This window comes from Canis lupus, chromosome 1 (assembly GCF_003254725.2).
Source record: "Canis lupus dingo isolate Sandy chromosome 1, ASM325472v2, whole genome shotgun sequence".
NCBI classification, from domain to species: Eukaryota; Metazoa; Chordata; class Mammalia; order Carnivora; family Canidae; genus Canis; species Canis lupus.
Genome location: NC_064243.1, coordinates 111,013,985 through 111,035,640, shown reverse-complemented (window position 1 = coordinate 111,035,640; position 21,656 = coordinate 111,013,985). Strand labels below are relative to the sequence as shown.

At 37.0% G+C, this 21,656-nt stretch overlaps 1 protein-coding gene across 5 annotated transcripts in view; it reads right to left on the bottom strand.

Moving 5' to 3' along the window:
- Positions 1–704: 704 nt before the first annotated feature.
- ZNF112 (zinc finger protein 112) overlaps positions 705–21,656 on the bottom strand; it is a 45,913-nt gene continuing 24,961 nt past the window's right edge. For all 5 annotated transcript variants that reach the window (XM_035712510.2, XM_049109446.1, XM_049109445.1 and 2 more), the window contains 2 exons: positions 19,041–19,136; positions 705–7,458 (listed from right to left, as the gene is read on the bottom strand). In XM_035712510.2, coding sequence (XP_035568403.2) covers positions 4,955–7,458; positions 19,041–19,136 — 2,600 coding nt within the window. In that variant the 3' untranslated portion in view covers positions 705–4,954. The remainder of the gene's footprint in view (positions 7,459–19,040; positions 19,137–21,656) is intronic.

The window sequence follows — 21,656 nt, the reverse complement described above, 5'->3', positions numbered from 1 at the left end:
CACTTAACCTCTATATTTAAAAAGTTTTTTATAGAAAACATACAGCCTATGTTAGGTTTTGCTTTTTTATCCAGTCTGACAATGTTTTAACTGGTGTGTTTAGAACACTTACATTTAATATAATTATTATCACAGGATTTGAACCTACCATCATGCTAATCTTTACTATTTCCACCATGTGTTATTCAATTTTCCTGCTTTTGGATTGAGTTTTGTTTTTTTAATAATTCCATTTTGTCTCTACTACTGGCTTATTATATACCAGTTTAAATTGTTGGGTTTTTTAAAGATTTATTTATTTATTCATGATAGACACAGACTGAGACAGAGAGGCAGAGACCTAGGCAGAGGGATAAGCAGGCTCCTCACAGGGAGTCTGATGTGGGACTCGATCCCGCATTCCGGGATCAGACCTGAGCCAAAGGCAGGCGTCCAACCGCTGAGCCACCCAGGCGTCCCTTTAAATTGTTTTTTAATGGTTGCTCTGGGGCTTATAATATACACCTATAATTTTTCACAGTTTACCTTCTAATATTATGCCAATTCATGTGGTATAGAACAGCATACTTCCAATTTCTCTCTGCTCTGTTCTATGGTATTGTTACATTTTACTTCTTATATAAGCTATAAACTCACAAAACCTCGCTCACATTTTTGGTTTAATGAATATTTTCAAGTGATTAAAAATGAGAAAAATATTTGACTTGATTTTTTAAAGATTTTATTTATTTATTCATGAGAGACTGAGAGAGGTAGACACAGGCAGAAGGAAAAGCAGGCTCCATGCAGGGAGCCCAACGTGATCCTGGGACTCCACGATCACACCCTGGGCTGAAGGTGGTGCTAAACCGCTGAGCCACCCCGGCTGCCCTTGACTTGATTTTAAGCATTTTCAAAGTTCATTCTTTCTCCCTTCCTTCCTTCCTCCCTCTCTCTCTTTCTGATACAAATTTACTCCTGGTATAATATTCTGTCTAAAGAAATTTCTTTAATATTTCTTATAGTGCTGATCTGCTGCTAGTGAATTCTATTACCTTTTATTCATCTGAAAATCTTTATTTTGCATATTTTTTTGAAAAACATTTTCACTGGGCTAGGAATTTCTGATTAACAGTATTTTGTTTCAGAATGTTAAAGATATCACTCCATTGACTTCTGGCTCGTTGTTTTGTTTTGTTTTGTTTTTGTTTGTTTTTTTTTTATTAGAAGTCTGCTCTTCTTCTCATCTGTTTCTTGTATGTAATTTGTCCTTTTCCTCAGCCACCAATATTTTGTCTGTCTTGTTCATGTTCAGCTGTTTGGAAACAATAGATCATGTTTTTGTTTGTTTTAAAATCCTGCTTGGGTACTCTGAGGTTCTTGGATCTGGTAGAGGTCTTTTTTTGGGGGGGGGGGGGGAATTCTCAGCCATTATATCTGCAAATATTTATTTTCTCATTCTTGCTCTCTTCTCTTCCTAGATTTCTAATTTAACACATATTAGACCAGAGTTTTCCCACAGTTCTTTGAAACTCTCTTCTGTATCCTTCACACTTTTTTAGTTTGATTTAAATTGACCTATATTCAAGTTCTGACTATTCTGTTTTGTTGAGTCCTTCATGAGCATCCTTTGTGATAAATTTTTTCTAGCATTTCCTATTTGATTCTTTGTTAATATTCACGGAAATCCCCCATCTGTTCATGTATATTGTCTGTCCTTCTCATAAAAGCACTCAACACATCAACTAGTTACATAAAATTCTCTAATATTTCCAAAACTAGTTCATCTCAATGCATGGTTTATTAATTAGTCTGCTGTTGCTTGCCAGATGATTGTTCTTCTCATTTTGTAGTTTTTTGATTGCATGCCAAATAACATGTATGAAACAGTGGAGACTGAAGTAAATACTATTTTTGCCTAGGGCACTGCTATTCTGCTAGGATGTTAGGGTGAAGCAATCTGGTCAGGAATTAAGTTGGAATTAAATTCTGTTGTTGTAATAGTTATCTTTAGTACACCACTTCAAATTTTTCTAATGTTACCTGGTGCTTAGGGTAGGGACTGGAGTGCTGGAGGATTTTTCTCAATGTTCCTTCTTCACCCTCAGCTTTTGGCCATCCCTATGTATCTGTGCCCCAGGATTCTCAGAGATCCATGTTCTTGCCACTTTCCCAGTGTAATCTGCTATATTGCTTATCACTAGGAGCAAGCTAGTCTATTTACAGGAAAGAGGGATATTTTTAATCATCTTGGTTTAGTCTCAGTCTTGAGTGGGGATTGGAGACGACAGAGATCTTATGCATTTGTGGGAGCTAGGACTACATAATCCTAAATGAGACAGAAGCTCTCTTCCCTCAGCTATGAGGAAAAATGGTGATACTGCCATGTTGTGAGCAATCTAAAGATGAGTTCATACACAAGGACAGAGGTAAGAGAATTAAAGAAAAGCAATACAAGGCCTCCTTGGCTGACCCAGACCCAAGTCTTACCCTACCTGTATCTCTTCATTTATATGAACTGAGAAATATTTTTGGTTTAGGCAACTCTTTTTACATTTCTTGTTACATTTCTTGTTTCTTACATTTCTTGTTACTTACAACTAAGAGCACCCTAAATGATAAAACCACCATGAGCTCTCATAATCTTCCCTTATAAACAATGATAGTAAAGAAATGTATTAGAAGCCCTGGTTTCTAATGATATTGTGCAATTTGAACTAGCACCTTTGAAGCCAGGTTAGGTGAGTCCCTTGGTCATCTTGTTCATCCAATGAGGGACGTGATAGAAAAATTATAATGCACCAATTTATAACACTACTGAATTGTACTAGGGCATTCTAGGCTGCATGATCTTTGAGATCTAAAGAAATTTCACAGAAAGATAAAGGTGCTGACACCTAATTTATCTGTATCCTCAATAACCCAGGGAATTTTGAAAATTAATGTCAGGGATTTTTATTCTTTAGTTTTGGCTATAAAGCCACCCAGTGAAATAGAACAATCATATTATGAGTTCTTACCTATAAAGGATGATATATCAGTAGTTTATTACTTCAGTACAACTGGTAAATGTTAGTTGAAAAAAGTTTTAAATGAAGTACAAGAAAGAAAAGATTAAGCCAAAACCTTGCTTGTCAGAGAAAACCATTGTATACATGATTATGAGTAATCTTTTATACATCATCTATGAAACATGTATTTGAACATATATGTATACAAACTTAAATTAGCTGGATATTATGAAGGTACAATACACATTTTCACTACACAATATGTGCAATTCCTTCCTATCATTTTGGATCAATTCCTTACTTTCTATAACTCCATAGTATAGGAACTTGGAGAAACTCCTTCAAATCCCTATTTATTTCCAGTTTAAAAAATTACCCTCATTGTAAAATTTTTTTCTATTAAAATTGCTTTATCATACATTATTCTGTATTTCCTGTAGGTATGCACGTTTACATATATATGTATATCTATTATATATACACATTATATATATAAAATATATATTTAAATATATAATTATATATATAATATATATTATGACACTTGTCTAACAAACCTGTGTATTTTTCACTCCCAACAGAATGTATTGTTTTTGTAAGATAGAGACCAACAAGTAAAAAATCCTATCTTATGTAACCAATATATTTGATAAGATGTTTAGAGAAATTCAAGATCTTTCCTTTTTTTTTTTTTTAATTTTTATTATTTATGATAATCACACAGAGAGAGGCAGAGACACAGGCAGAGGGAGAAGCAGGCTCCATGCACCGGGAGCCCGACGTGGCATTCGATCCCGGGTCTCCAGGATCGTGCCCTGGGCCAAAGGCAGGCGCTAAACCGCTGCGCCACCCAGGGATCCCAGATTTTTCCTTTCTTTGTGTGACTGGGAGGATAAGGATATAGAACTTGATAAAATTAAAGCCCTCCAAAAGCATCACAGATTCTGTCTAAGGAGGTCTGAATTGCACAAAGGCTTTAATTTAACTCTTAGAAATCGGTTAGATCCAAAGAACTTTGATGTCAATATGGAGACTAAAAAAACCAAAGTATTGTAATTTTGAGTTTTATTAAGAAAGTATTTTTCATTAGTAACCATTTCTGACACTTTGCGAATATTACAGTAAAACTCTGCCTTAACACACAGGGCAGGGGTAGAAAGTCAATTACGTAAAATGCAGTGTAACCAAAAACATTATCAGTTTGTACTGTCATTTAAAGTGCACATATGTGTATACACACACACACATACACACACACATACACATACACAAACACACAGCTAAACTTAAACTGATGGTATACTGTATAGAAAGAGACCAAATGGTAAGAATTTAGCTTATCCTGCTTGAGATAGGACAAAGGATGGAAACCAATTCCAGCAAGGTTACAGCCAAATTCATGTAATTTCATTGCAGTATTCCTTGAATCTATCCTACATTTCAAGTAAATTTTCCCACTTGAAGTGCTTATATTAAGATTACTTGCAGGATTCTTCCTCCAAATACATTTTTAAATTGTTTTCTTGGTAGGGGGTGGGGAATGAGCTTAATAAAATTTTCAAATATGACACTTTTATACATTTTTAGTGATTTAGCAAAAAGTATTGAGCACCTGCACTGAGTTATGCAATGTCATGGTTTTGTAACTCAGCAATGAATGAAGCCCTTTCTCTCACTAAAGCTTATGTTAGAGTGGACATGGATTTAGACACACTCATCATTGTATTTTTGTTACTCTTATCTTTTATAAGCCCTAGTACAATGATAATTAAGTCATGTGCAATGCCTGTTAAAGTTGTCACAAAACCCATTATGGAAACTCTCTTGTTAGATATCTCTGCTGTGTGGTCTGACTATTGTGAATGCATTACATTTTCATTAAAGAAATTCTTTTTCTACTATAAGAACTCTAGTGCATTGAAAATTTCAGTTCCTATTTGAGGACTTCAAAACAAATAGAACTGTTATAGAACTTCATTTCTGTATGGGTTCTCTGGTGAAGGATAATCCTTACCATACTCTTCACTTTTATAGAATTTATCACCACTATGGACTCTCTGATGAATAAGTAGACCTGAGCTCCAACGGAAACCCTTACCACATGCATCACACTTGTATGGTTTCTCTCCTGTGTGGACTCTTTGATGAGCCTGAAGATTTGATCTCTGACTGAAGCCCTTTCCACATACCTCACATTTGTATGGTTTTTCCCCAGTGTGGACTCTGTGATGAGCCTGAAGACTTGAAAACCCGCTGAAACCCTTACCACATTGTTCACATTTATAGGGCCTCCCTTCTGTGTGGACCCTCTGATGTGCTTGAAGGCGTGAACTCTCACTGAAGCCCTTTGTGCATACTTCACATTTGTATGGTTTCCCTCCTGTGTGGACCCTCCGATGTGCTTCAAGGCGTGAACTTTGACTAAAGCCCTTCCCACACATCTCACATTTATATGGTTTCACTCTAGTGTGGACTCTCTGATGACCTTGAAGATATGCCCTCTGACTGAAGCCTTTCCCACATACCTCACATATATATGGTCTCTCTCCAGTGTGGACACTCTGATGGCTTTGAAGGTATGATCTCTGACTGAAGCTCTTACCACACTCATCACATTGGTATGGCTTCTCTCCTGTGTGGACTCTCTGATGGGCCAGAAGAGTTGAGGCCTTACTGAAGCCCTTACCACATTCGCCACATTTATAGGGTTTCTCTCCTGTGTGAACTCTCTGATGAATTTGAAGATTAAAGCTCCAACTGAATCCCTTCCCACACTCCTCACATTTGAACGGTTTTTCTCCAGTGTGGACTCGCTGATGGCCTTGAAGGTGTGAACTCCGACTGAAGCCCTTCCCACACTCCTCACATTTGTATGGTTTCTCTCCAGTGTGAACTCTCTGATGGCCTTGAAGGTATGAATTGCGACTGAAGCCCTTCCCACACTCTTCACATTTATACGGTTTTTCTCCAGTGTGGACTCTCTGATGGGCTTGAAGGTATGAACTCCGACTAAATCCCTTGTCACACTCCTCACATTTATAAGGTTTCTCTCCTGTATGGACTCTCTGATGAACATTAAGAACTGATCTATGACTGAACCCTTTACCACATGCATTGCATTTATATGGCTTCTCTCCAGTGTGGACTCTCTGACGATCTTTAAGTTTTGAACTCCAATTGAAGCCATTCCCACAATCCTTGTAAGCTTTTTCTCCAATGTGAATTTTCTGATGACCTTGAAAATATGAATTTTGGTTGAAGCTGTTACCACATGCATAATGTTTATATGGTTGTTCCCTAGTGTGGACTATCTGAAGGTCCTGAAAATGTGAGGCCAGATTGAAGTCATTACCACATTCCTTGGAATTATAAGGAATCTCTTCCATGTGAACTCTATGCTGAATGTTAAGATTTGAGCTACAAATAAAACCCTTCTCATATTCCACATTTGTGTATAGTTTCTCTTCAGTGTGGATTTTCTGGTGGACTTGAAGACAAGAACTCTGATTAAAGACATTCCCATTCTCCTCATATTCATGGGGTTTCTCCACAGTACAAACCCTAAAAATACTATTAAGGTCTAAGCTATGACTGAAGTCTTTCTCATAAATATTGCATGTACAGGATGTCTCTCCTGTGTGAATAAGTTCACAAGTGTTAAGAGAGGAGCACTGACTGAAGCTCTCACCATATCCACACTTACATGGCTTCTCTTCTGTATGTTTTCTCTGATGGGACTGCAGATGTGAACTCTCAAAAACACAACCATCTCCTCTATGAACACTTTGATGAATACAAAGAGCTGAACTGTAACTACAGCCCTTTCTACACGGACTGTAGGTGTGGCCCTTCCCTTCTAATTGTAACTTCTGATAAACTTCTAAGCCGGAGTCATCACTGAAGGCTCTTCTGTACTCATTACAGGGGTAGGGCTTTTGCCCTATTTGTATTAAGTCTTGATTAAGCAAAGAAACCTTTATGATGTTCTCTCCACAGTCATGGCAGCTGTAATTTTTTTCTGTTCTGTGTACTCCCACACTATCATTGTGATGTGAGACCCAACTGGTGCTGTCACACTTACAGAAATTATTTTTCATCAAAATTTGCTGACACCTACACTGATAATTATGTGACTCTGTCAGATACATTTTCCTCCAAGAATGCTGGGCTCTCCAAGATGGAAATTCTTGGCTTTTTAGGCAATTGGAAACATCCTCTATATGAGTCAGTATACAGTTCTCATCTTCAGATATATGAATTGGCACTCCTGCCCAAACCTGGCAGGGGAAATCACCTTGTTTTTGCAAATGAGAAATATTCCCTTGAAGTTTTTTCATGGAATCTTGACACTTGGTTATTAAACTACCTGCACCTTGTTGCCAGGTCTGCCAGGACGAAAGCTCCTTGGGAGAAATGTAGCCTAATCCCACTTCTTGATTACTCTCCATATTATGTTGACTCTTGGTTCCTATAATGATAAAGAGAATTTAGACATATGCACAAGTGAATGTTTTTATTCAGAGATTTCAAAATTTTACCCTTAGGTTATGACATGAAACTTCAATGAACTACAGGAAAATTCATGTTACTACTCCGAAGAATACTTAGAAAGTGGCTCTTCTTTGGTTATATCAGGAATACAAGTAGAACCCACATAATTCAGGCTATCTGTATGCCTGAAAATCAAAGCTTTGCAACACAACGTGAAAACATCAAACTTGGTGGCCCTGTTCAAAAGGCCTAGTAAAACCATATATGTATTAGCATGGGTTTATCATGGATTGTGTGGAGACCCCAAGGACAAACTAGAAGGGGATATTATCAAATTGGAAATAGGATTCAAGTGGACAAATGCTTTTTGTCCTAATAACTTTTGCTCTTTTTCTCTGGCATGTGGGTATGGGAATGTTTTTGTGTTAGGGCACAGTGTTAAATGCTGTGCACACAAAGGTAAACACAGACCTCTATGCTTGAGGCATCATATGGCCTCTAATAAGCTATCTTCATGAGAATAATAAACTCTTCTAAGTCACTGTATGCCATATCAGTTTCAACTTTAAAAAAAATATTTTACAATTAGCAAAGGCTATTGTATAGGTCTGAATGTGAAGCACTGTGACAGAATTCAACTCCAAAGACAGAAAAAAATGGAGGTGGAGGGACGGAGCACAGCCAAGTTCCCTGGCACCTTTAGGCGTCCTTTGAAGCACACCATCAAAAACCAAAACTCAATGAATAATGATTTTGCGTTGTGTCCTTTTACTAGAAAGATACTTTAACGTTTAGGGAATTTGAAGTACCAAAAGAAATGAAGAGAGGCACATTTGAGTGGAAATGATCTGTCACTTAGTTATTAACATTCAGCTTCCAAGCAGACAGTAAATCTTCATATCCTGGTAAGAAGTATTCTCCCTGCAGACACTGGATTCAACATGTACTTTTCTAACACCTGGCAGCACATCAATTCTCTACAGCATCCAGAAAAGAAAGCAGTAAAACAGGATTCTTTTCATACTTTCTTTTTTGTCTGTCTACACTGGAACATATTATCTACAAGGACAAGGACTTTATTTCCAGCAAGTAGGAGCTGCTCAATAAGCATATAATGAATAGATCACAGTGTGAGTCATTCTCACTCTCAGAATTAAAAAGACATGTATATGTGTTGTTTTTCATGGGAAAGAAACTGGTGGTGGTAATTTTGCCACAAAGTTGAAAAACTGTGTAAGAGGTAGGGCTACACTTATGGGACCACCTGCTAATGGGAAAAGCAAAGGTCACAGGAATCTCTTGTGGATTGAGTCTTTTTCATTTTTAAAATAACTTCAAATAGTGTATTTTTTTTTTTTTTTGTATAAAATCTTATGGGTAGCCCCACATTATCCCCAACTTAAAAAAAAAATGAAAATGCCACACTGATGACTGGGTGGCACTAGGCTCTGGGGCACTACAGTGACTGCTTGGTAACACTTTCTGGCACATCCATACGTACTCCTCTCGGTACTTAAAAAAAATGCTAGTGGGGTGCCTGGGTGGGTCAGCCAGTTAAGTATCCAACTCTTGTTTCAGCTCAGGTCATGTTCTCATGGTTGTTAGATTGAGCCCCACATTAGACTTTGTGCTGGGCATGCAGCCTGCATAAGAATCTCTCTCTCGGGACGCCTGGGTGGCTCAGCGGTTGAGCATCTGCCTTTGGCTCAGGGCGTGATCCTGGAGTCCCAGGATCGAGTCCCACATCAGGCTCCCTGCAAGGAGCCTGCTTCTCCCTCTGCCTGTGTCTCTGTCTCTCTCTGTGTATGTCTCTCATGAATAAATAAATAAAATCTTAAAAAAAAAAAATCTCTCTCTCTACCCTCTGACTTTCTCCCATACTCCCCCACCAAAAAAACTCACTTATTGGTGTCTCTGGCTTCTTAAAAGCCAAGCTTCCAGTTATCACATTAATATTTTAGCACCTAAAGATGAGGTGAAGGGACATACTGCAGGAGGCAGATAAAGTAAATAGCTTATGTGGAGAAGTTTGCCATCCAGCTAGAGTTCATAATGCTTACAGTCTTGTTTGGTATCATCAGAAACACTCAGTATACATCCATAAAGATATAGTTTAATATATCTTTTGGGACTGACATGGTGGCTTGAGGACATGAAAGTGCTTTGCTAGTCAAAAAACAGTTTTTTACAAAGCCATTTCAATAGAAATTTGTACAACATTTATGACATGACCCTTCTTTTTTTTAATTTTTTAATTTATTTATGATAGGCACACAGTGAGAGAGAGAGAGAGGCAGAGACACAGGCAGAGGGAGAAGCAGGCTCCACGCACCGGGAGCCCGACGTGGGATTCGATCCCGGATCTCCAGGATCGCGCCCTGGGCCAAAGGCAGGCGCTAAACCGCTGCGCCACCCAAGGATCCCTGGCATGACCCTTCTCAAATGTTTAAGAGATTAAAGTTTCATTTTGATGGTGGCTTTACAATGTTAAAGCAATGCAGGAAGGGGGGAAAGGTCATTTCACCCAGTTTCAGGCTCTATGGAAGAGATCACACACTTAACAGTAACTTGAACTTCCTTTATCCAGTGGTGCATACCAAAACACCCTGTCATTTCCTTTCCTTCTCTCAGCATTTAAGTTCTATCTTAGTATCAAAGGCAGGGTACCAATGAGAAATTGTGTTAAGGAGCTCCAGTCGCGTAATTGGTTTGCACGTGGTATTTACATGAGAAATGATATTAAGTCATATTCATAAATGAACCTATTCGATGGAGAAAATATGCACTGCAAAAGAGCACTATCTCATTTCAAGTAGGAAAGCTGAGAATTTATTTCGTCTCTTTAGTGATCCTGCTTTAGAATTGGAGAAAGTCAATCATTCCAGCATCCACCATGAACCAACTCAACAACAAAAATGTTATAGGTGTTGTAAACACCAAGTAACTCCTTTAAATTTAATAGTTAGCTAGTTAGTTAGTAATAGTTAATAATAAAGAATTAAAAGAAAAAAACTCAATTTATGTTTTCATTTTTCTCTCTTCCTTCAATAGAAGCTAGTCAAGAATATCAATTCAGATGACCCAGGTTGAGATGGTCCTGCATTCTTACTGACCTTTAAGGCAGTAAGAGAAAGGAAGGCATTTTGCAGGCAGTAGAGGATACAGACAAATGCTTACACAGCTGGCTACTCTCCTCACCACATCTGAGACTTAGCTCTGTGAGAGTATATTTAACCTTTGGAGGATTTCTTGTGTCTTCACTGGTTTTCCTCACAAATTAATGAGTTTTTTTCTGTTTTGGAAGATTATTAGTTATTGATTTAATTTCCTTAACAGATTGTCAATTTCTTGTGTAAGTTTTGGCAAATTCTTTCATGGAATTGGTCCATTTCATCAAAGTTATCAAATTTGTGGGCATAGAGTTCATCCACAGTATTCCTTTTTTATCCTTTTAATGCCCATAGGACCCGAAGATGTCTCCTCTTTCATGTCTGATATTAGTAATTTACATTCTCTCTCTTTTCTCCTTAGTTGGCCTGGCTAGATGCTTACTGATTTTAATTTTTCAAAGAATCAGTCTTTGTTTTCATTTTTTTTTTCTATTGGTTTCCTGTCTTCAATTTGATTTTTGCTCTAATTCTTATTATTTCTTTTCTTTCCTTCTTACTTTAGATTTATTTTTTGTTTTTTATTTTTATTTATTTTTTTGTATATTTTTTTATTGGAGTTCGATTTGCCAACCTATAGCATAACACCCAGTGCTCAACCCATCTTCTTACTGTAGATTTAACTTGCTCTTCTTTTTCTCATTTTCTAAGGTAGGAGCTTAGATGGTTGATTTTAGATCTCTCTTCTCTTCTAATATATGTCTTCAGTGCTTTAAATTTCCCTCTTAGCACTGCTTTCTCTGCATCCCACAAATCTTGATAAGTTGTGTTTTAATTTTCATTTAGTTCAAAATATTTTTAAATTTCTCTCGAGATTCTACTTTAACTCATGTTAGAAGTATGTGTTGAATCTCCATATATTTTGGGATTTCATTTCCCAGTTTAGTTTATTGATTTCCAGTATAATTTAACTGTGGTCTAAGAGCAGACATAGTATGATCTCTATTCTTTTAAATTTGGTAAGGTGTATCTTATGGCCCAGAGTGTGAATGTCCCATGTGAGCTTGAGAGGAACTCTACCTTTCTAATCTATCCATGTTAAAAATGGCTCCAACACCCCTGCTTCATGCTACAATTTTAGAATCACATTTTTTTTTAAGATTATTTATTTATTCTTGACAGAGAGAGAGAGAAAGAGAGAGAGAGAGGTAGAGACTCAGGCAGAGGGAGAAGCAGGCTCCATGCAGGGAGCCCGATGCGGGACTCAATCCTGGGTCTCCAGGATCATGCCCTGGGCTGAAGGCAGGCCACTAAACCGCCAGGCCACCAGGGCTGCCCAGAATCACAGTTTTAATTCAGTCTGCAAGGGGAAACATATAATGTATGAAAAGAAGAATAGGTTATGTAGAGTGGGAGCAGAGGGGCAAATGCAGAAAACAAAGATGCCCCTTTATATTACAATATAAAATTGGCTGGCTTATCACAGCCTGAGATCTGATATTAGAACCACTATTAACAATCAAAAAATTATAAGAAAAAATAGACTAAACATATGTGTAATTAAAAAAAGAGATCTGTCATATTTTATTAGCAACATGCCATTTTCTCCACGTCTTTCTTATGTCTTCTTTCTTACGAAGTTAGTTAAGGCAAACACGGTAAGTTTTTATTAAGAAGTTAGTTTTGGCAGGGAATTGTAATTCCAGATAAACATGTATGACACCTGTAAGATGTCACTGAATATTTATGAAAGGTTGTGTTATAACCTGAGGTTCAGGAGCACCTTGGTGGCTCAGTTGGTTAAGCATCCTAACTGGCTCAAATCATGAGCCAGGATGCTGGGATTGAGCCCCACATTAGGCTCTGTGCTCAGAGGGAGTTTGCTTCTCCCTCTACCTCCTGCTAATGTGCTCTCTCTCTCTCTCAAATAAATAAAATCTTAAAAAAAAAACAAAAAAAACAACTTGAGGTTTAGTTAAGGTTAACATCTAAAGTTTAATTGTGGTTGCAGCAATTTTTAACACAGTGATGTTTGATATCCTGGTAAGCCAAAGGGAATTAAAATTATTGAAGAAACAGCCGAGAACAGCTGTCTAAGACCCAATGGAAGGAATAGGATGTTTCTCTGTTCAGTGCCAGGTAATAACCTAAAGGAAGCAGAATTAAAGATGAGGAATTCTTAGGGACTGTCTCTAAGAAAAACACCAACTTCTCAGTTGTTCTTTTTCACTATAGGGAGTGACAATCAAGATAGGACAGAAAAGGAGATCAGATCTCTATAAGAGATTATTTAAAGATAATGCTGAAGAAGTCTGGCCTACCAGTCAACTAATGGCATTTCATTTTCTAATTTTTAAATTTTATTTATTTATTTATTTGAAAGAGTGAGAGCAGAGGGAGGGACAAAGGAAGAGGGAGAAGCAAACTCCCTATTGAGCAGGGAACCAGATGTGGGGCTCCATCCCAGGACCCCAGAATCATGACCTGAGCTGAAGGTAGACACTTAACTGACTGGGCCATCCGGGTGCCCCTTGTGGCATTTTTAAAAAATGGATTAGTGTTATGAAGCCAGGAAAGCTTCAATACTGAAAGAGCCTAATACGTGTTCTGAAAATACTTTGGTCTTGTTTTACGGTAAGTAAAATTATTTTGCTTATCACTTTCCAAACAGAAGACAAATATAATGACCAGGAGGGAAGGCTGTACTTTTGAAAACAGATTATGAGATATTGTTGGATGTATTTGGAACGTATGACCTAGAACAGCCTGAGAACACTAATGGTGAGAAACCATTTGTGAGGCTGAAAGTCAATTTAGTAGATTATGCATGCAATTAAAAAAAAAAAAACAGAAAATATCAGAGGTGCACTGCATGTCAAGATACCACTGCATGAAATGCTTATTTCAGATGTGCAGATATGTACATATACATACATGTGTACTGGGTTACATTATATACTCGGGCACATGGCCAAAAAAGTATGAAAACCACTGGTCTAGGGGCACCTGGGTGGCTCAGGTGGCTCAGTGATTGAGCATCTGCCTTTGGGTCTGCCTTTGGCTCAGGTCATGATCCTGGGATTGAATCCTGCATCAGGCTCCCCATAGGGAGCCTGCTTCTCCCTCTGCCTATGTCTCTGCCTCTCTCTGTGTGTCTCTCATTAATAAATAAAATCTTAAAAAAGAAAAGAAAACCACTGGTCTAAATATTTGAAGAAGGTGTAAACTTCATAATGAAACAATAGCAAGGCTCAAACGCAAAGTTCAAACATGGAAATGTGGAAAAATATCAACAGGTAGGTTTGTACCTCTTAGTTTCATGCCTGTATGGGCTAAAGTTTCAAAATATAAAGAACAAATTACCACTTAGAATAGATTCTTTCTCTCCCTTAGGATATGTGAACCCTGGAAGTACAACTTCTTTTTTTCAATTTACAATGATCACCAGTTGAAAGTTGTACACTAGATCTTCAAGATAATGAAGATTTGAAAATTGTCTGAAATCTACTTTAACAGTTGTTTATTTAATAGTTAATCTGGAGGGCGTAAAAATGAAGAACTACATAGTCATCTTTGAACACATTTTGAATACATACTCATTTTGTAAGTCCAGTTTTTCTCATCTTGAATCTTTCTTGCCTCTCACAGAAAAAGGGAATCTAGGGAATCTATGTGGTTGCCAACTTTGGACAAGATGGATGGTCTGTAACTTAGAAAATCTTGCAAGGAAATGAATAGTTTAGAAACTGTTATTTAAAAAAAAAAAAAAAGAAACTGTTATTTATTGACATCTTTCTCTTTCCTATTGTAAATGTAAAGATTTCTTCTATGAGGAGCCTGACAAAAGAGTGGTTATAAGAATACTAATTTTAGGGACGCCTGGGTGGCTCAGCAGTTAAGCATCTGCCTTTGGTTCAGGGCGTGATCCTGGAGTCCTAGGATCGAGTCCCACATCGGGCTCTCTGCAGTGAGCCTGCTTCTCCCTCTGCCTGTGTCTCTGCCTCTCTCTCTCTCTCTCTCTCTCTCTCTCTCTCTCTCTCTGTGTCTCTCATGAATAAATAAATACAATCTTTAAAAAAAAAAAAAAGAATACTAATTTTAAAAATGTTTCTTTACCCAAATCAATTAAATCAGTTGCTATAGCCAAGAAAGCCAATGGGGGAGAATTATGTCTCTCTGGGCTGCAACTCCAAAGTTAAAGCTTAGTAAGGGTTGGGTTTTCTCTCTGAATCTTTGAATCACTAGGTAATTTATTCCACAGAAATAAAATCACTCTAGTATCCAAGGACATTTAGATTGAGATTTTTATCACTGTACTTTCTGTACTATTAAAAAAGGGGAGAAGATAAACTAATGCCCATCAATTAAAAAATGGATAAATGATACATGTTATAGCACATATTGTAATATTCTATAGTCATGATTTAAAAAAAGTTATAATCACTGACTGGGTGGGATTTCCCCAAAATATTATGAGAGAGAAAAATCAGTTTGTTAAAATTAGGTTAATTAAATTAAATATTAGTATATTAAAAAATATAAAGAATGGAATGCCTGGGTGGCTCAGCAGTTAAGTGGTACCTTCAGCCCAGGGTTTGATCCTGGAGACCTGGGATGGAGTCCCACATCGGGCTTCCTGCATGGAGCCTGCTTCTCTCTCTGCCTCTATGTCTCTGTGTCTCTCTGTGTCTCTCATTAATAAATAAATAAATTCTTAAAAAAAAATATATATATATAAAGAATATATTATATATAAAGAATGTATTATACCTAAATGCATCTTAAGAATGTATTTTATCTAAAATTATATTGTATAATCTGTAACCTTGAATCTTAACTGAGATGGCAGCAAAACATTATAGAAGTGAAATAAGTTGCTTTGAAAATTTTTACTGACTTTTGCCTACCCAGGAGCATTCTTAGCTACATAGCTGTCAGAGTCCTGAGGACCCCAGAAATATTACTAAAATGTTTAGACATAAATGACAAACTTGAAAATTCTACGTTGAAAAGAAAAATACAGGCCAATATCTCTGATGAACATAGATGCAATGTAAAAATCCTTAACAAAACATTATCAAGCTGAATTCAACAATACATTAGAAAGATCATACACCATGATCAAGTGGGATTTATCCCAGGAATGCAAGGATGGTTTGACATTCTCAAATCAGTCGATATGATACAACACATTAACAAAATAAAGGATAAAAATCATATGATCAACTTGGGACACCTAGGTGGATCAGTAGGATAAGCAGCAGCCTTCAGCTCAGGTCATGATCCCAGGATCCTGCTCAGTGAGAGTCTGCTTCTCCCTCTGTCCTTCCCCCCACTCATGCTCACTCTCTCTCACAAATAAATAAAATCTTTAAAAAATCATATGATCATCTTAACAGATGCATAACAAGCATCTGACAAAATTCAACAACCATTCATTATAAAAATTCTCAACAAAGTGAGTATAAAGGGAATGTACTTCAACATAATAAAGGCCATATATGAAAAACCCATAGATAATATGATATGGTGAAACAAAACTCAGGAACAAGATAAGGATGTCCAGTCTCACATGTTTTATACAGATTTAGAGAAATTAGGCAAGAAAAAGAAATAAAAGGCATTCAAATTGGAAAGGAAGAAAAATTGTCACTGTATTTGCACATAACATGATGTTATATATAGAACCCTAAAGACTCCACACACAAAATAACTGTTAGAATAAATGAATTCAGTAAAGTTGTAGAATAAAATATCAATACACAAAAATTTGGACATTTCTTTAAACTAATAACAAACTATCAGAAAAAGAAATTAAGAAAACAATCACATTTACAACTGCATCAAAAAGAATAAAAAATCCACAAAAAAATTTAACCAAGGAAGTGTAAGACCTAGATGTTGGAAAAATGACAAGACACAAAATTAATGAAAACAAGAATTAATGAAAGAAATGGAAGAAGACACAAATAAATGGAAATATATTTGTGCTCACAGATTGGAAGAATTAATATTGTTAAAATGTCCATATTATCCAGGGCAATCTACAAATTCAATGCACTCCCTATCAAAATTCCAATGGTTCTTTTCTTTTTTAAAAAAGAAAATTTATTTATTCATGAGAGACACGCAGGGAGCCTGATACGGGACTCGATCCTGGGACTCCAGGATCATGCCGAAGGCAGGCGCCAAACTGCTGAGCCACCCAGGGATACCCTCCAATGGTTATTTTCCACAGAAATAGAACAAACAACCCCAAAATTTGTATGACAAAAGACGCCAAAGCAATCTTGAGAAATAACAAACTAGAGGCATCATACTCCTGTTATTTCAAACTATATTATAACACAACAGTGAGTAAAACAGTATGGTATTGGGATAAAAACAGACACATAGATCTATTCTAGAGAACAGAGCCCAGAAATAAACCCATGCTTATATGGTCAATTCATTTACAACAAAGGAACAAGAATATGTAGTAGGGGAAAAAGTCTCCTCAACAAACGGTGTTGGGAAAACTGGTCAGCCACATGCAAAAGTATGAAACTGAACCACTTTCTCAGACCATACACAAAAATTAACTCAAAATGGATTAAAGACTTGAACATAAGACTAAAACCAGGGACGCCTGGGTGGCTCAGTGGTTTAGTGCCTGCCTTCGGCGTGATCCTGGAGACCCGGGATCGAGTCCCACATCGGACTCCCTGCATGGAGACTGCTTCTCCCTCTGCCTGTGTCTCTGCCTCTCTCTCTCTCTCTGTCTCTCATGAATAAATAAATAAAATCTTAAAAAAAAAAAAAAGACTAAAACCATAAAACTCCTAGAAGAAAACGCAGGCAATAAGCTCCTTGACATGGGTCTTGGCAAAATTTTTTTAATCTGACACCAAAAGATGAAGCAACAAAAGCAAGAATAAAATGTGGACCTGCATGAAACTAAAAAGCTTTTGCACAGCAAAGTAAACCTTCAACAAAATACAAAGGCAACCTACTGAATGGAAGAAAATAATTATAAATCATAAGCTGATAAGGGGCTAAAATACATGAATAACTCCTATAACTCAATAGCAAAAAAAGCCCCAAACAATTCAATTAGAAAATGGGCGGAAGATCTGAATAGACATTTTTTCAAAAAAAGACATACAGATGGCCAACAGACATGAAAAGATATTCAACATCACTCATAATCAGGGAAATGAAAAATCAAAACCATAATGAGATACCATCTCATACTTGTTACAATGGCCAGTATCAAAAAGATGCAAGAGAAAAGGTGTTGGCCAGGATGCAGAGTAAAGGGAATCCTCACACACTGTTGGTGGGAATGGAAATTTATGCAACCAGTACAGAAAACAGTATGGAGTTTCTCAAAAAATTTTAAAAAAGAACTATCATATGATCTAGTAATCCCACTTCTCAGTACTTATCTGAAGAAAATGAAAACACTAATTTGAAAAGATATACATACTCCATGTTCATTGCAGCATTATTTACTTTATTATAGTGAAGATATGGAAACAACCTAAGTTTCCATCAATAGATGAATGGAGATAGATAGATAGATAGATAGATAGATAGATAGATAGAAAGATAGATAGATAGAGATGGCCACAAGACAAAATGAAATCATGCCATTTGCAACAACATGGATAGACTTCGAGGGCATTATGCTAAGCAAAACAAGTCAGAGAAAGACAAACACAGTACGATCTCTTTTATATGTAGATTAAAATATAACAATGATACCCAGCTTACAGATACAGAGAACAGACTGATGGTTTCAAGAGGAAAGGGTTAGGGTTGAGAAAAATAGTTTTGGTGTTCCCTTTTTTTTAAGTTTAAAGAAATTGAATAAGAATTTTAAGAAAACTGTAGCTAGGTCAAGGGACTCTTAAAGGTGATAGAGGATAAGAGGATGAAAAGAAAGGACAGAATGGAAAGATAAAGAGCTGGGTATTTGACTAAGGAAGTTAATATAAGAGTGTCTCAGTTGGAACTGCTGCATGGAAAGGACCAGTTATGATGCTGGCATTGATCACTTTTGATACTGACTTTAGTGACTGGCTACCTATACTCAAGGACACCTACACAATTAGAATTAGGACAGGCCTCCATCAGAAAACAGCATTCTATAGTATCCTTCAACTGTGCAGATTTATTCTATGCCTACCAGCTGTTCCAGAGGACTGAAGACAGTGAGGACCGTGCATCTATTAATGAATTCATTCATTGAAGGCAAAGAGAAAAAAAAAAGCAAGTAACCTGAAGCAGAAGCATCATCATGATGGGTCTGATGGGCAGCAATGGGGCAGTGCAGAACTGAATGAATGGATGGAAATAAACAATTACAGATAAATATGGAAAGCCAGAGGAGGTTGAGGGGACAGACACCCTAAGGCCTGACATGTTCTGACTCACATCTTATGAGAGGTTACCATGGGACAGTTCTTACCTATATATCCATCTCTCTGGGTTTCTGTCTCCATCATCAAGAGCTTTTCTTCCCTCTCCAGTTGGAATATAAGCTCTGGTTTGTAGAACTGATTCCCTGTAGAAAAGCAAGGAGAGCAAAAGTTTTAAGTTTTGATGAAGTCCAATTGATCCTTTTTTTTTTTTTTTCCTTTTCTGAATCATGCTGTTGGTGCCCAAGTACTGTTTGCCTAACCCATGGTCATGAAGATCTTCTTCTGTTTCCTTTTAGAAGTTTCACACTTTTCCATTTTCCATTAAGTCTATTATCCACTTAAGAGTCAATTTCTTAGTGAGATGTGAGGCATGGGTATAGATTCCTGCATACAAAAGTCCAACATTTTAGCACCCTCTGTTGAAAAGACTATAGTTTCTCCACTAAATTGCTGTGGCACCTGTAATACATCTAAAATAGTTTCATGATGGCTTCTTCCATATCACCCTGATGAGCAAATCCACTAAAAATTGTTCAGGATTGCAGTTTGTTTCCTCATCCCCCTCCCACTATACCTAACACTAAGAGGATATAGTTCCATGCTGTGTTCCTTAGCTATTTCCAGAGTTCGTTCTTTCTTTTCTTTCTTCAGAGTGGTTATGGTATTAGTTTCAAATATAACTAATTTAATTTGTTTCATTTTTCTTTTAGTTTTAGATTATCATACCTTTGCATTCTTACTTTTTTCTTTTTTTTCTTTCAAGATTTTGTTTAAATTCTAGTTAGCTAACATACGGTGTAGTATTAGCTTCAGGTGTAGAATTTAGTGATTCATCAGATGCATATAACACTCGGTGCTCATTACAAGTGTCCTCCTTAATGCCCATCACTCATTTACCCATCTTACCTTTTTCTTCTTTAGTTTTTAAAATGGACTGAACTAACGTATTTTCAAAAAGTCCCAACCAGGCAGAAAAGCATACTGAAAGGAGTGTGACACATCTTCCACACTCCTACCTTACCACTGTATGAGACTAACTTCATGAATTTCTGATTAATCCTTCTTGGGTTTCTTCTTATAAAGACAAGCAGATATATGTAGGTTTCCTTATTTCCCCTTCTTACTTACATGAATTGTAATATACTATTAATGCTCTTTTGCACTTTGCTGTCTTTAGGGAAAATTCATAGAAGAATTGCTGGGAACACTGCTGGATAATTGTCAAATTCCCCTCCTTCGGGACTGTTTTGTTTTGCTTTCCTACTTTCAGTGCATGAGAGTGCTTTATTTCCCACAGCTATGCCCAAAAAAGTACAGTGTTAAGTGTTTGAATTTTTGGTAATCTCATGTGGGAGAAATGGTATTTCAGTATAATTTTACTTAACATCTCCTGTATGTTTAATAAAATTGAACATCTACTCACATGTATGTATGATATGTTTGTAAATATATGCACACATACTTATTCTTACCTACCTGCTCTATCCCCTGAGACCAAGAAACAAAGCCACTACAGTGGCAGTGACAATATCTAGCATTCAGACCTTAAATACCATTCTCCAAGAGACGGATGATTCCAGAGCTGGGATATAAAGTGAAATATGAACACACAACAGCACCTATGCCATAAGGTAAGGAAGTGCTCAAAAAAGTGGTGGGGGCATATTATGAAAGGTTGAATTTGGAACAATTTGAGCACCAAAACAATTATGGCAATATTATAAACCATTTTAAAAAAATAATTCACAAGTCTCTATAAATAAATAAGTGATTTAAGTGTGGGGGGCTCTTGCTTACTGTAGAATGCCAAGAGCTGACTGCTAACTGTGAAGGAGGTACTAAGTCAGAAAATCATTTTGTAACGATCATGGTAAAGACCAGATGGATAAGGGAAGAATCATCACTGGATGCGATATCTACACAGAAATATTTGTGTGGTCTTAAACAATGTTGCCCTATGATTGCAAGAGAAACAAAGCAATAATTTTGTAGTGGAGAAATTGGACATCTTGACTGCATGATCAAAATTCGCACCACCAATGAGGAACAGATGGCAGACCTCTCTAGATGTCATATTCTCAAAAGGTCTATCAATGCAGAGTTCCAGCCAGAATGGATCATCTGAACCTAATTATAAGGAAGTATTAGGAATGCTACATGAAATATGGGGGTGGAGGAGGATAGAAATAACAGTATTTTTCTAAAAGGTCACTTTCATAAGAGACACAGAAATTGCTGTGGAAATGTTCCAAATTAAAGGAAGCTAGAGACATGACAGCTACAGTAGACTGAAGACTAGGCCTTACTCTGGAGAAAGAAAAATATGCTTTTAGGAATATAACTGGCTCTACTGATAAAAGCAGAGCATAAATGAAAGATTGGATAGAAGTATTATATTTATACTGGGAATATGTAAGAGAATATTCCTATTTCTACAAAATATACCATTCAGTGAAGAATTAAGCTGCTCAAAGAGAGGTCTGGTCTTTGGCCTCAGCTCTTAGGAAGCGATCTCTAAGTCCTTGAGATTCTCTGTCTGGGAAGAGTGTCTTTCTCACTTGGAGGCTTTGGACTACACCAGATTGGTTACCAATGTGATTTATGGTGGGGCCTTTGGGCCACCTGCTATCAGCTTCATTTCCAGGGGGGCTGGAAACTAAGGT